A 14,208-nucleotide genomic window follows, 5' to 3' on the forward strand; every position below is an offset into this window, starting at 1 on the left:
CAATATATATATAGATAGATAGACCATAGATGTATGCATGTATGTAGATGGTCTATGGTCGGTTACCCGAAGATAATATGGCAACCAGGTAGATAGATAGATAGATAGATATATATGAAAATGTAAAGATGTAGATAGATATATATGAAAATGTAAAGATGTAGATAGATATATATGAAAATGTAAAGATGCACCGTGGGAAACACTGGTGCTTTAAATTTAGAAAACACCGTGGGATACACAAGTGTAGTCTGTTTTATCCAAAAACCATCAGTCAAATCTGTATCACCACTATCACCGACACAAACCTGAAAAATAAATACAAGAGAGCAGTATCTCGTTCAAAAAATAAAGGAGTGGGAGGGCGGGTTTTGAATTGTTCCGCTTACGAAATTTAAACAGTGTGCTTGCTGCGATGAAATTCTAAAAAGGACTAAATTACGTCACAATATATAACGTCACTCATGTTAGGTAAATCTAAAACATGAAACACAAACCGTCAGTGGCCCAGCGATAACTGAATTTAAGTCTATTTACTTAAATTCCATTAAAAAAACCGACCGTACAGAAAACTGTATTTGCTTACCTTTCAATGTCATTCGGTCGTACAGTGAACTGTATTTGTTAACCTTTCAAAGTCATTTGGTCGTACAGTGAACTGTATTTGCTAACCATTCAAGGTCATTTGGTCGCTGGTGGAGAGTTGACTCCATTGAACATCATACTTTAATAAAGGTTTCCGTTCTACATTTTTTTTTTGCAGGTTGGTCTTTATTTACTTTATAGTTTCACAACATTAATTTTGATATGTAACCTTAACTAATCTTTTTGAACTGATTTGTTTTTATGTTAAATTTTTTTACAACGGTCCCACGTTATTCTTTTGTTAAGCACTTCAAATCAGTTGTATTTTAAATGTATTTTAAATGTGCCTGTCCCAAATCCTATCACATTACTCAAAAGCCAACTGTTGTCTGCTCTATGGTCGGGTTGTTGTCGCTTTGACACATTCCCCATTTCCTTTCTCAATTTTATTTAGAAACGTGACATACATAAGGCCACATATTTTAACGTCACAGAAACAGGAAAACACACAATATAAAGCTGGAAAAAGGAAACAGATTTGAGTCTCAACAAAGTGTCACAGCTTTCACACCGTCCATTATGTATCACTTACATATGTACACTTAATCATTTGATTGAATCTTGTACAAGTATTAATATTTGTGCTGTGTAAACGTACATATAATTGTTATAAATAAACATCGTAAGTATATCCCGATGTGACTCGATGATATATTACATACTATGCCATCAGAATACATTAATCTATTTACATTATGGGAATTCCTTATTTTTGTTACACTTATATTTGTCACACTTATTTAGATTCTTTATATAGAAATTACAACTCATATACATCATGTTTTTTTTTCTTATAGTAATCTTTATTGATTGGTTTAATGAATACTGAGGTCAAACACGATGCAATAAATATTATTTCATTTATATATATTGTTAAATTTGTTCAATCAAAAAAAAGTTCATCTTAGGGATACTTTATCAAATCCAGCATCTTAAAGAGTGTATCTGTAACTAACTGAACTCAAGTGTTGTGGAGTAATACATAGAATACCACAATGCAAATATTTGTATTACAAGCGGCCCATTGGTATACGAAACATATATTTAAAAAAAGTAAGCATATATGATATACAAATACTCTTTGATTCGTATAAATTACTATTAGATAACCTATGCAGTTTGTTTAGTTTTTTTGTCGGGGGAAAGGGGGGTCGATTGTTCTGTCAGTTTGTAGCTACGATACTTTATTTTTATGAACTATGATTGTTTCTTCTCTCAACAAATTTATTTTAAGATAACTAATTAATACTTCAATGTAAACGTTTGTGGTGTGTATGATATATTTTGTGGTTATAACAACAGTTTTTAGTTTCTTTTTCAGTTTTTTTTTTTAAGGTCTCAAATGATATTATTTCAAAGTAAGTGGTAGATCAATTTGCATTTTTGCATATATTCATCTATTAAGACTTTCCTATACGTAAATCAATTTGCATTTTTGTATGTATTCATTTATCAAGTTTTTCCCATGCGTAACATTTTTTGTATCAAACAGTTAGTGAATGATTCTGTATTAGAACCACTGTAATTGAACAATTTTTATCATGTAAATTGACTGTCATGTTATATTTAGTATATTTTTCTAAGTTATTTCCTATCGTGATTTCCTTAAATAGAAATACTGTTATCGAGCCAGGGCTTCAAATTAACAAAGTTCCGTTCGAACCTTTTACGGACTCCATTAAGCTTTTATTGACCATTAATGAATATCACAGATGACCACTGATATATATGTTGACCACCTAAGTAGCAATATATCAATTTCACCTGCAATTTGGATACATTTTCCAGCTCATTCGGTATTCAAGAGCGTGTTGGTCATACTTAGACTTTGTTAAACGTCACCAGTGTTTGCTCAGATAGTTGATGATTTTGAGGTATATCAAAACACGTCTCATCCTTATTTTTTTAATAGTTCTAATATGTTTCGTCGATGACAATCCTCAATGATTAAAAAAATAGAATGCACTTATTGTACTGTTGATTTATGAGCTGATATCGTATATGTATGTTCTGTTTCCTTTCTATAATGTGGGGAATATTTAGACAAGTGTCGATGTAGATCTGCATCTTTATAAGTTGTAAATGTTAAAGCCCGAACTCAATTTTCCCGTCATGTACTTTTCATAATTCCAAGAAGTGTATTGACAAGTGCAGTGTGAATAGATACATTAGCGTTTTGTTTAGTGAAAATATTTATTTTCATTTCGTCTGAAGGATTGAACGTTGATGCATAGGTGAATCTTGTTCCTATGTGTAGATATAGATGTATGGTGGGATAATTTCACAAAAAGGTCGAAAATAATAATCAAATCTTATGAAAATTATAGTAAAAACTAAATATTATTTATATACCTAAACACACTCATGGATCTGTACCTGAGGTTGTTTCAGTTCCCTAATAATTTCTAACTTGATCCCTCTTATTTCAATTAGTTTTATTTTGTTTTAGAGTACATCTCGTTGTTATATGTTCCGTTACTTATCCAGTCAATGGCATATTTCATCAGAGCTTACTTGGATTTGCGCGAGCATTTTCTAAATTGTATGACCCTTTTTGACATTATACCAGCGTTCCCGGCACGATTTAATCAAATAGAACGCACCTAAATTATAAAGTGCTTGTCTATTCTGGGTCCACAGATTTAAAAGTAATTTGGTAAAACATAAATTGTTCTGTAAAATAGATCATGCAGCATCTTTACAAAATAGCTGATGATAAACGTGGAATTCCAAATAACCTATATTACTAACCGTTTCTCGGTAGAGAGGTTTACAGAAAATTATCAAATGCAGACCACTTTACAATTATATGTAATAGATGTTGACATAAATGATCATGAGATGTTTAAACTATATACATATATATATATAACTTAACACCCAGACTAATTTGATTATGTGTACCACATTGCATTAACTGAAAGGGGGAATTGAATGTTGTATTGGTTTAAAAGTAATGTCTATATTTAATAAAATACTTTGTTTACTAGTATTATGAAACAAAGGTTGTATGTTACAACTATCTTCTATTGTACACTTTTATAGTTTATCGAAATAATGCACTGTTATACCCCTAAATGGTGTTTATGACTTTCATAAAATCCTAATAGCACATTACATAACACATCACAACAGTAATAAAAAGATATCAATTTATATATAGGTACATATCATGTAGTTGTTTTTAAAATATATACTCTCCTCAGTGAGGATATGTATTCCTCATTGTCGAGATAATCATAATAAAAGATATTTGGGATTTTGCTAAACTTCTCGACATTTTGATATTGAAACATAGATATATTTGATTAAAATAATATGTCGACAGTAACGATTTATTCTGTTTGTCTCAAAAAGTGAGTATTTTGGATTAATTGTTTTGTTGACAGGATGATCTTGAAAATGCAATGCAATCTATGTTATGATTTTTAACAACTGTTCATGAATATTTTCATACAAATACAATAGTGAAATGACACGTCTTATTTTAATGTAATTCACTAATTCCAGGGAAGTTTTGAGATTTAGTGCAAACTGGAATTGTGCCTTACGCCTAAACTTTTTCTCTACAAGTACATCATATGAACCAAAATAATTATTATTTCTCACAATCATAAAACAAGCAAGGCAGTAAAATATGCAATATTGAGTTCGTTGTTTCATAGCACAGGTAGCTAATCGTTTGAGTTAACTTTTTTTGGATCTCGATCTGTCTTCTTTTAAGCTTGATCATTTCCAATAATTAAAAAAAAACATTTAAAAATATACAATAACGATTGGAACAGATTTGGGTATTAGGGTTCTAACCGGTACAATAAAAACACAATCACTATCACAGAAGTGACAAGAATGTATCATTAGTATACGAATGCCCCACTTGCACTTGCATTTTCTATGTTCAGTGGACCGTAAATTTAAGATCATAACTCTAATTTGGCATTTAAATTAGAAAGATCTGAATATATCATTGGGAACATGTGTAGTAAGTTTCAACTTGATTGGACTTTAACTTCAACTTAACCTACCTTGATCAAAAACTTAAACCTGAAGCGATACATACAGACGGACAAATGAACGAACGAACGAAAGGACAAACGAATAAACGGACGCATAGACCGAAAACATAATGTTCTTAAGTGGGACATAATAAAAAGAAAAATTTGACAGAAAAACAAGCTATGAAGACTAGACTTTCTTATATGACACCATGATAACTACATTATCTGCTGAAGAAGTCAAAAGTGTATTCGTCAATAGTAGGATTATTGTGGGCACATTTTTTGAAAAAAACAATAAAAAAATGGATTTTGAAAATAAATCAAGATTCTACTTATTACATATATATTATTGAATTAAGCCATGTTCAACTGATTTGCCGTTACACTACTTTTCTATATTAGGGAAGGGTTGAACGTTCACAAACATTCAGAACCTTGTAATTCAGTGGTTGTCTTTGGTTTATGTCCGTCAAAAAGGTGTTTTGCAAATTGAATTGTTATATATCAGACTGTTCTGTTCTTGTTTGAATTGTTTCCAATTTTTCATGTCTGGGTCTTTTATAGATTACTATACAGAATGAGGTTTTCTGATTGTTAAAGGCTTATATTTGCTTATATCCCAGTTCATATGTCATATGGTGGAAATTTTTCAGTTTACTTTCGATCTATGAGTTTTGAAATGTCCCTCTGGTATCGTTCACCCTTCTTTTATCTTATTGGCAAAGTTTCCTTGTTTTTAAATCATTTATACTCAAAATATCTGTACCAGTTTTTTTTTTCTTTCATCTTTTAAATGATATTTTTCTACATAATTTTTTCATAATTGTAAAGGTTTTATGTAACAAAAAGAAGTACAGTAACACTGCATGTACTTCAAATACTACAGTTATCACAAGTTTTATGAATGAATAAATGAAACCCCTTCGAAGAGTCATTCTATGTTAACATCCTCGTTACAACCGTTCAACTTATAACTTCCTATAGGTTTTGTAGTATTTTTTTTTTTATTTTTATAAATTATTCGAATGAAGGGTTGTAACTTTTAAAAGTGTTATACTGGAAATTTTTAATTGCCTATTCACACTCACGTTGTTTCATTTTTTCCTTTGTATCAATTGTTTAGTGAAGTACGACCGTTCAGGACACATTCTTTGACAATAGAAACATATTTTAAACTGGGATAAGTTTCGTTTTTTATATATTTATTGCATGAGGTTAAACGAATTGAAAGGAAACAGTGTACAGTCATTACCCATATTCGACAGGTGCAAACTTGTCACTGAATTTAAAAAAAACAAAGCTACTAAATATCAAAATAATCACCGTAATAACAAAATGATTGATCGATTATTGGACGAATATTGTCCTGTGGCAAATATTTCGTGCATGTTCAGGACGATGTATAACAATCTGAAACGATTCAAAGAGAAAACCAAAATCATGTTATAGGCTCATAATATTAAAATAAAAATAACCATGGAGACTGCCACCGACAAACACTTAATACGCTTAACTTGGGACTGGCTAATACGAATCTTTATGAATGGAGATGTTCTCGTTTTGGGTTGGATCTACTGATTCTCTTTTCTCTTTTTATTTTTTATCACATTTGTGAAAGAAATTTAGAGTGTAAAAGGAATCAACATTTATATAACTTATCTCAAAAACATAGTAGTAATTATTATATGTCATGATACATAAGAAACCGTCAATTATTTCAATGAATGAAGAATCTTTAGAATATGATATGGCAATCAAAACAAGTTTTGAATATAGTATGTCTCAAATAATCAATGATTATATCATAACATATATATTGGACAAAAGATAAATATTGTGTAAGGTTATTCAAGAAGGTGGATATATTAGAATGTGTATTATTCTTTTCAAATTTATTGTTTGGAGCATAATTGATTAAAGATTTATTGTAGGCGACGGTTTGGCGTGGTGGTTTTTGTACCTAAAACTAAAAAACAAGTTTACCGTCATATTAATATAAATAGTATGTTTAAGGTGACCTAGATTTCTCTGGAATAAAGACGACCTGAAACTTGAAGACCATTTGATATTCTGAGGGAAGTGTTTGGTAACTGATTATTTTTTCATCTGTGCTATCCATGCTATTTTTTCAACATTATAATTTGTTTTCAGTTTTGTAAATAATCATTTTCTGCATTTGTCTTGCAGAATATTTATATTTCCATGTCTTTCTAGGGCAGGATATCCATCCCCTCCCCCGAAGAAATTAAAATCAAAGGTCGACTCTTAACTAAAGTGTCATTGGTGATACTTGAATTAGAAGAAAAAAACGTTGAAAACTAAAGTTTGCTTAAAAGGCACAAATACATCAACTGTTGAAAATACCACTATGCATTTTGTTCCAATTATTAACATTTTTTTTAATCCCCTTTTCCCCGAAAAAAAATGTTAACATAATTCATCTTACTTTTTTTGTGGGAGAAAAAACTAAATAGAATGTCTGCCTGGGGATATTTATGTTCAACCAAATCCTTAATTGATCTAGATAAAAGGCTGTTCCTCATAATTTTGTTAGAATAATGTTCTACTGTGTGATTCGATTTGGCTTCGATTTTACATTATTTTAGAAAGATGAATTGAATGGGGGAAAATCCTAATTATCTGTGCCGTTGTTCCATTCTTATGATTCATAAAATATAGGCTTTTACGTAAATATATATTTTACATCCTCGACATTCACATGGTTTTAACCCAAATTATGCTGAACAGATGAGTAACTAAAATGAAATAGCAGGCTGTACAAAATAATGTTGACATTTTAATATCTACTTATTTATAAATAATGTATTTGTACATTAAATAGATCTGTAAACGTTATTACACCGTTGTATATCTTTCGCATATTTTTATAATAGGTTTGCTGTTAAAAGACAGAAGGTTAATTGAAATTAATGCGTAATAATTGAAAAGGATCGCACGAAAATGATGCTTATTTCCATTTTATCATCAACAAAGCCACAAGGAAGATAAGTTGTTAAATGACAAACATTGTTAATTATATGGTTTTGTATTCTTAACTTATTTATTGATTCAAAAATGGTTCTTGTCCAAAATATACATAAACATTTGGCACCACTGGCCTCACCAGCATCCTATTACACATAAAAATAACGATAGCAAAAATTGTTCTGCAGGACGATGTCAAAAAATAAGAAACCATATCTTACCCTCCACCTACCCTAGCTGTGGAATCGTAGCTCTTGTGATCCTAATGATATTTTTTACCATTTACCGACAATAGATCAGCTATTGTCAAAATATATCATAATGGCTATGGTTCCGGTTTCCGCGGATACCCGCCCTATGAATATTTATATAGATTAAACAGATATTTTTTTTTCAAATATTAGAAAATATTATTCATATTCCTACAAGTTTTCTGAATGAAGGGACGAGATACATTTAACTGTAGGGGCAACCAATTGAGTTCTGGCATGGTTCTATCTGTAAAAAGATAGTCTGTTCCAAGACGGGATGAAAATGAATATTCTGCAACACTAAATGTATGAAATAAGTGTGTAATTTAGTGAAAGAGCATGTTTAGCGACAGAAGAAAATGAAATAAATCTACTTACCTCTCCAAACCATCACAAAACAAAAATTGTACAGAACAAACACATTTAAAACAAACTCTACAAAAAGCGTTTAAGATGATATATTTTAATTTGAAAACCTTTTTGTAACATTCATCATGTAATCGTTGTACAAAAATCAATCAATCGTAAAGCAAAAGTTTCAAAGGAAATGACAATGCACATAAATTGATGATTGTAAAAAACATTTCACTTCAATTTGTTTTATTTTCATACCTAACATGTCATGATAATTTTGAAATACAACGTGAAAAAAAAATTACAGCTTAAAAAAAACATGGGGTTCATCTTTTCGGTCATCAACTTTTTTCTAGGTAAAGAAGTTGTGCCGAAAATTCAATTGTGAAATTGCATAATAATGTATATGTAATATTGTCTGTTACTTGGTGATTTATTAACAGGTAGTAGCTATGAATTGATAGGTGTCCCTCTGTTATCCAACTTTTTAGGTTAATAGCGTACACTGCTGTAATTCAAATCCATTTCAATGTAATGGGTACATGTATATAACATTTAAAAAAAATCCACAAGAATAAAAATAAACTTTGAATTCAGGCCCCCCGGGTAAGACGTTTTCTGACCAAGACAAGCCTCGTCAGTGACTTAAAGTCTCATTTACGCCATTGTTAAAGATTTCCAGTTTGTTTATTTGTTGAATAATAACTTACATATAAGTTTGCAATGCAATATTCTAATTACCTTAAGATCGGTTACAGGGAAATAAAAAAAAAACATTATTTAGTATAGATAGAGAGAAACTATAACCTTAAGATTTATAGATACTTTTAACAACTAGTATATTAAAAGGTTAAGTGAACTGTTTATACAATACACTGGCCTGTATCAATGTTTAGTTTTCCTTATATCTTGTTTTTTAGTTCCCTTTCTTTTTTTCTCAACAACCAACCATATACAGTAATAATAATTATTTCCTAATGAAAGAAAATTAATGCTTACACGTGTATATTTTGTACATATATTCAACTGTTAAATATATCCGGTTAACTACTCCCACAATTGCATTCTAAGTAATGTTTTATATAGGTTTTCCGGATCAAATTCTATTTTTAAATCTGGAAATCACCGACATGTTACATATATCAGACTTACATTTTCGTGGCCACTTCATTTTAAAATCGTACTTGCTTATAATTGTACAACAAATAAAAATGTTTCATTTTGGTCACAAATCCGTCGACGTAAGCTTATGTGAGGGAGTCATGACTGTAGCAACACCAGATAATGATATACTTGGTAAGAAGCTTAAGCATATGAAAGCTAAATTAAAAAATACTTTATAAATCATCAATTTTTATTTGCGTTTCTTCATCTGATGTTTCTATATTTTTTTTAAATACTTGAATATTTTTTTTTTCAGTATCAATTGAAATTCGCCACATGTTGAAGGTGAGTAAGAAAGATGGAAACTTGACCGTTTATTATGTGGAGAAAAAAAAGAATAAAACTTTAAATATGAAGACGATCTCTCTGAATGCTGACTTTGAGGATATACAAAATCTGTATTGTGATTTGGATGCTAAATTCAAAGGTAATTCAACCAAAATGCACTCTTAAATGTTGAAAACAATAGTCGGGTTTATTTTTTATCTGGTATGTTCCAATAAATTTGGTTGATTAGAAGGTTTAATTGTTTATTTACTTTATTTGTTCAGGTAAATATCCATATTTATCACATATTTGTTACGAATACGTCTGGTTTTGCATATGCAATAACCTCAAAATTGCCCGGGGCAAAAAAGACCATATTGATATTGTGCCCTGATTCTAAATGATGTGACGTCACTGTGTCCTTAACGACACGTTTGTGATAAAATGTTTAAGATTTTACCTTTTATCTTTCATTAAATTGTTATAATTGACCTTTGTTTCTCTTTTCTGCAGAAATTAAATATGTGATAAAAAGATTAAAGCCTCGAGGCCGATATGGGAGTCTCGGGATGATACCAGGGCCAATATGGAAAAGGGCATGTTATAATCTATACATGCATTGTATATTACAATTTTATCTATAGAAAAAATCGTAAAAAAAATTATTTGATTATATAACTAAATATTGATACATGCATATTTTATTACTATAGGTCGTCCAAAAAGTTTGTTAGTGATTATCAATCCTAATGCGGGAAAGAAGAAGGGAATTAAGGTGTATAAGAAGATCGCAGATTCTCTGTTTCAACTTTGTGGTGTTAAATTGGACATAATTGGTAAGTATGGCTTTTTAACCTTTTTAACCATTGACAATATTTATAAGGCTTAATCTCAAAGTAGTAATGTAAAACTAGTATCAAATATGTTAACGATAGACGACCATACGGTATGGAAGTTTCTCATTGTTACGGTTGCCTATAATTGCTTACATTTACTTCATTTGCACTTTAGAATATAGTTGTGTCATTGGCAATCATATATTATTATGAATTATATATAATATAAGATTTTTTTCATAGTGACCTGTTTTAATTTTCTTATAATTTTCTTTCAGTAACAAATAGACAGAATGAACCCACGGAAATTTTAAAGAACTACGATCTTTCAAAGATAGACGGGTACGTGTAGAGAATAAATTAATTAAAGATACTACTTGTGAAAGTGGATCAGTATATAAAAGAAAAATACAATACCAGTTTACTTATTTAAACACGCAACTACTTTATGCAATTTACATTAAAATTATAAGGAATTTGAATAAGAGCTGCACTATTTTAACTATGATATTTGCAGATCTTTGTAGTGTGATATTTAGATAGATCAGAAAAGCCGTTATTGTTTAGACATTTACCTTCAGTTCTTTGTTATGCGATATTTTAATAGATGAGAATGGCCTTTATAGAGGTATACCTTACATTAATTGAGTTACCTTACTTTATAGGATTGTCACAGTAGGAGGCGATGGACTATATTGTGAGTGTATGAACGGATTGGTCAAGAGAGTACAACAAGACAACAGAGTAAACCTTGATAATCACAACGCTGATATTGTTTCGTCTGCTCTTCCTATTGGCATAATTCCAGCAGGCTCCGGTGACGTCATCGTGCAATATCTCCATGGAACGAGATGTGCACGTACTGCTGTTTTGCATATCTTATTAGGAAACCATGTTGATTCCAATATTGTCAGTGTACATGCAGGAAGACATTTGTTGTCCTACTCAGCCTTAGTTCTTGGATTTGGACTGTTTGGTGATATGATGCACGACTGTGAAAAGTTTCGGTGGATGGGACCCTCTCGATACAACAGTAAGCCATTCTATTTATTTTTTAGTAAATATTGTTAATTAATTAACCTTTACCTCTATTTTTGTCATTTTTACTTCATGTTATTACTATTTTGTAAAAATAGTACGTCACTTTTCTTTTTCAAGTAAAATTTGACAATATTGTGTTTTCCTTTTAATTGTCATTTTTTTACAAGAATGTTTCCCCACTTGGTGTTTAACGTATCCCAGAAAGAGATAATTGAGGGACATTCAAACTCAAACTGCATGTAGGATTGTACTTACGACATACAAAACATATAAGAATATGACATGAACATATAGGCCGACATTAAAGAGAACATAATCACTTACATAGAATATGATGTGTAAAATTATCCAACAGTTGCCTCTCATAGAATATGTAGTGTAAAATTATCCAACAGTTGCCTCTCATAGAATATGCAGTGTAAAATTATCCAACAGTTGCCTCTCATAGAATATGCAGTGTAAAATTATCCAACAGTTGCCTCTCATAGAATATGTAGTGTAAAATTATCCAACAGTTGCCTCTCATAGAATATGTAGTGAAAAATTATCCAACAGTTGCCTCTCATAGAATATGCAGTGTAAAATTATCCAACAGTTGCCTCTCATAGAATATGCAGTGTAAAATTATCCAACAGTTGCCTCTCATAGAATATGTAGTGTAAAATTATCCAACAGTTGCCTCTCATAGAATATGCAGTGTAAAATTATCCAACAGTTGCCTCTCACAGAATATGTAATGTAAAATTATCCAACAGTTGCCTCTCATAAAATGTATTTCCTGTAAAATAAAACAATTTAAAAAAAAGATTTATTATTTGTGTTATCTGTATGTTTCCCTTGTAGTAATTCCATTGGGAAGTATGTTGAAGAGGAGAGAGTTTGACGTAGAAGTAGAATACTATCCTTTAACACAGAATGAAAAGCCCAAACAAGCACGTTTATATGGGAGACAGGTCTCGTTACCAAATGGCTCTGTATCACAGTCAAAGTTACAGAGAAAGCAAAGGACTAAATCTTCTTCCGACCTGCAGAAAGAAAATTCTGTTAATGAAGGTATATATGTAAATTTTGCACTAGCATAATTATATTTTGAATTCATAATTTAGCTTTATAATAAGAAAAACAATATATGTTATTAGAGTTATGTATGTTGTACAACATCTTAATTAAGTTTTGCAGCATATATTTTGATTAAAAATATCGAAATCAAACTTTCGGAGTTGCAGAAATGGATTTTAGATAAATATGTTTGTCGAAGTAAAAAATAGACATCATGATTTATTTTTAAGGTACAATATTGATACATGTATGTTTACAAAAGTGTAGTTTATTTTTGAAGTATAAAATTAAAAGTATTGTTTGCTAATCTTTTTTACTTAGTATATAATGAATAAATCAATATTATTATTTTTTAGATAAGACCATTTTGTTTCCAGATTTGGTAAAAGAAGAAGGCAGGATATATGCCGTCGATTCCCATGCTATTATGATGAAAGAAAAGTCCGGTAGAATGATGCCTCATTTTGGTCAAAATTCCCTGATGGTGTATACTACACACAAATGTACATTGCCAGACCACGTGTCTCAGCTAACTAAAGTTAAAAATGAAAAACTAGATTGTGTATGTATCATTCGTTTAATAGAGTAAAATATCACAAATCATTTCAATAGTGTTGACCTGAAAAACAAATTATTTTACATGCAGACAAATTATAAGAATAATTTTATCATATGTCATAACATGTGTTGATTTGAAGCAATGTAAACGTTAATGTTATTGTTTAAACAAATGATGCCCAAATTAAACAAAAAATACATAATTGTCAATTTTTATATTGCTACTGTTCTTGATAAATTTTATCATTTCATTGATAGATATATAATGTATCTTTTGTTTGCAGTATGACTACAAGTTCGTCAGCAAACATGAAGTATCTGGTTACAGAGTCAAGTTGCTTAATGCAACTGTAAATACAGCTGGTAACAACAAGGACCTTCAGAAAGACTATTATATCAACTGTGATGGAGAATGTATCCGTTTAAAAGAACCAGTATTCAATGTCAAATTGCACAAAAACGCAGTGAAATTTTTTGGAGACTTTGCAGATTGAGACGACAACCCCATATGTCGTGACTTATCAATTTGACATAAACAGTCATATTAAGAACGATCTTTCATACTGAGTGCAAGTATGATTTGCTCAGAGAAGACATACCATCGTTAGCTGACACATAATCAGTAAGCAGAATACATGGTGGTTAGTGGATTTAGAAGCGTTTATGTATAATTGCTGAAAACATATAATTGGTCATGAGTTTTACATGTTGTTCTGTTGATGAACTAAAAACTATGACTTCGATTGCCTTTTGTTTTCAAATAAAATAGTACGAAATAAAACTTTATTATCAGTATCAATAGTTTGTATCAATACTCAGATATCATATTCTGTTCGATTTTGTTTTGCGGTGTTCGTTACTGTTTTTCATTTTATAGCTAAGCTTTTTGGGTAGATAGCTAGATATTGGCTTTTTCAAGAATCTAAGTGGAAATTTTGTCATTCGAATTTTATTTTATATAATAATTCTGGCGGATTGACTTTTGTCTTTTTTCTAACTAGTGTGATGTTTTGGTTCACTGTCTTTGCCAACTTTAAATCAATTAATATT

At 30.4% G+C, this 14,208-nt stretch overlaps 1 protein-coding gene across 1 annotated transcript; it reads left to right on the plus strand.

Moving 5' to 3' along the window:
- Nucleotides 1–9,373: 9,373 nt before the first annotated feature.
- On the plus strand, nt 9,374–13,953 carry LOC139522552 (ceramide kinase-like). The gene is made up of 8 exons (XM_071316024.1): nt 9,374–9,529; nt 9,654–9,824; nt 10,378–10,500; nt 10,779–10,842; nt 11,166–11,533; nt 12,385–12,594; nt 12,957–13,162; nt 13,443–13,953. Exons 1-8 carry the CDS (start codon nt 9,445–9,447, stop codon nt 13,650–13,652), a joined length of 1,437 nt encoding a protein of 478 aa, XP_071172125.1. The 5' UTR covers nt 9,374–9,444; the 3' UTR covers nt 13,653–13,953.
- The last annotated feature ends 255 nt before the right edge of the window (nt 13,954–14,208 follow it).

This window comes from Mytilus edulis, chromosome 1 (genome assembly GCF_963676685.1).
Source record: "Mytilus edulis chromosome 1, xbMytEdul2.2, whole genome shotgun sequence".
Classification (NCBI taxonomy): Eukaryota; Metazoa; Mollusca; class Bivalvia; order Mytilida; family Mytilidae; genus Mytilus; species Mytilus edulis.

Bases quoted from the DNA above. Each gene is read 5' to 3' on its own strand.
- LOC139522552 (XM_071316024.1), top strand. From the start codon at position 9,445: ATGTTTCATTTTGGTCACAAATCCGTCGACGTAAGCTTATGTGAGGGA. The intron at 9,825-10,377 runs GTAATTCAACCA...TTATTACTATAG, and splicing joins TTTGGATGCTAAATTCAAAG to GTCGTCCAAAAAGTTTGTTA. The intron at 11,534-12,384 runs GTAAGCCATTCT...TTTCCCTTGTAG, and splicing joins GGGACCCTCTCGATACAACA to TAATTCCATTGGGAAGTATG.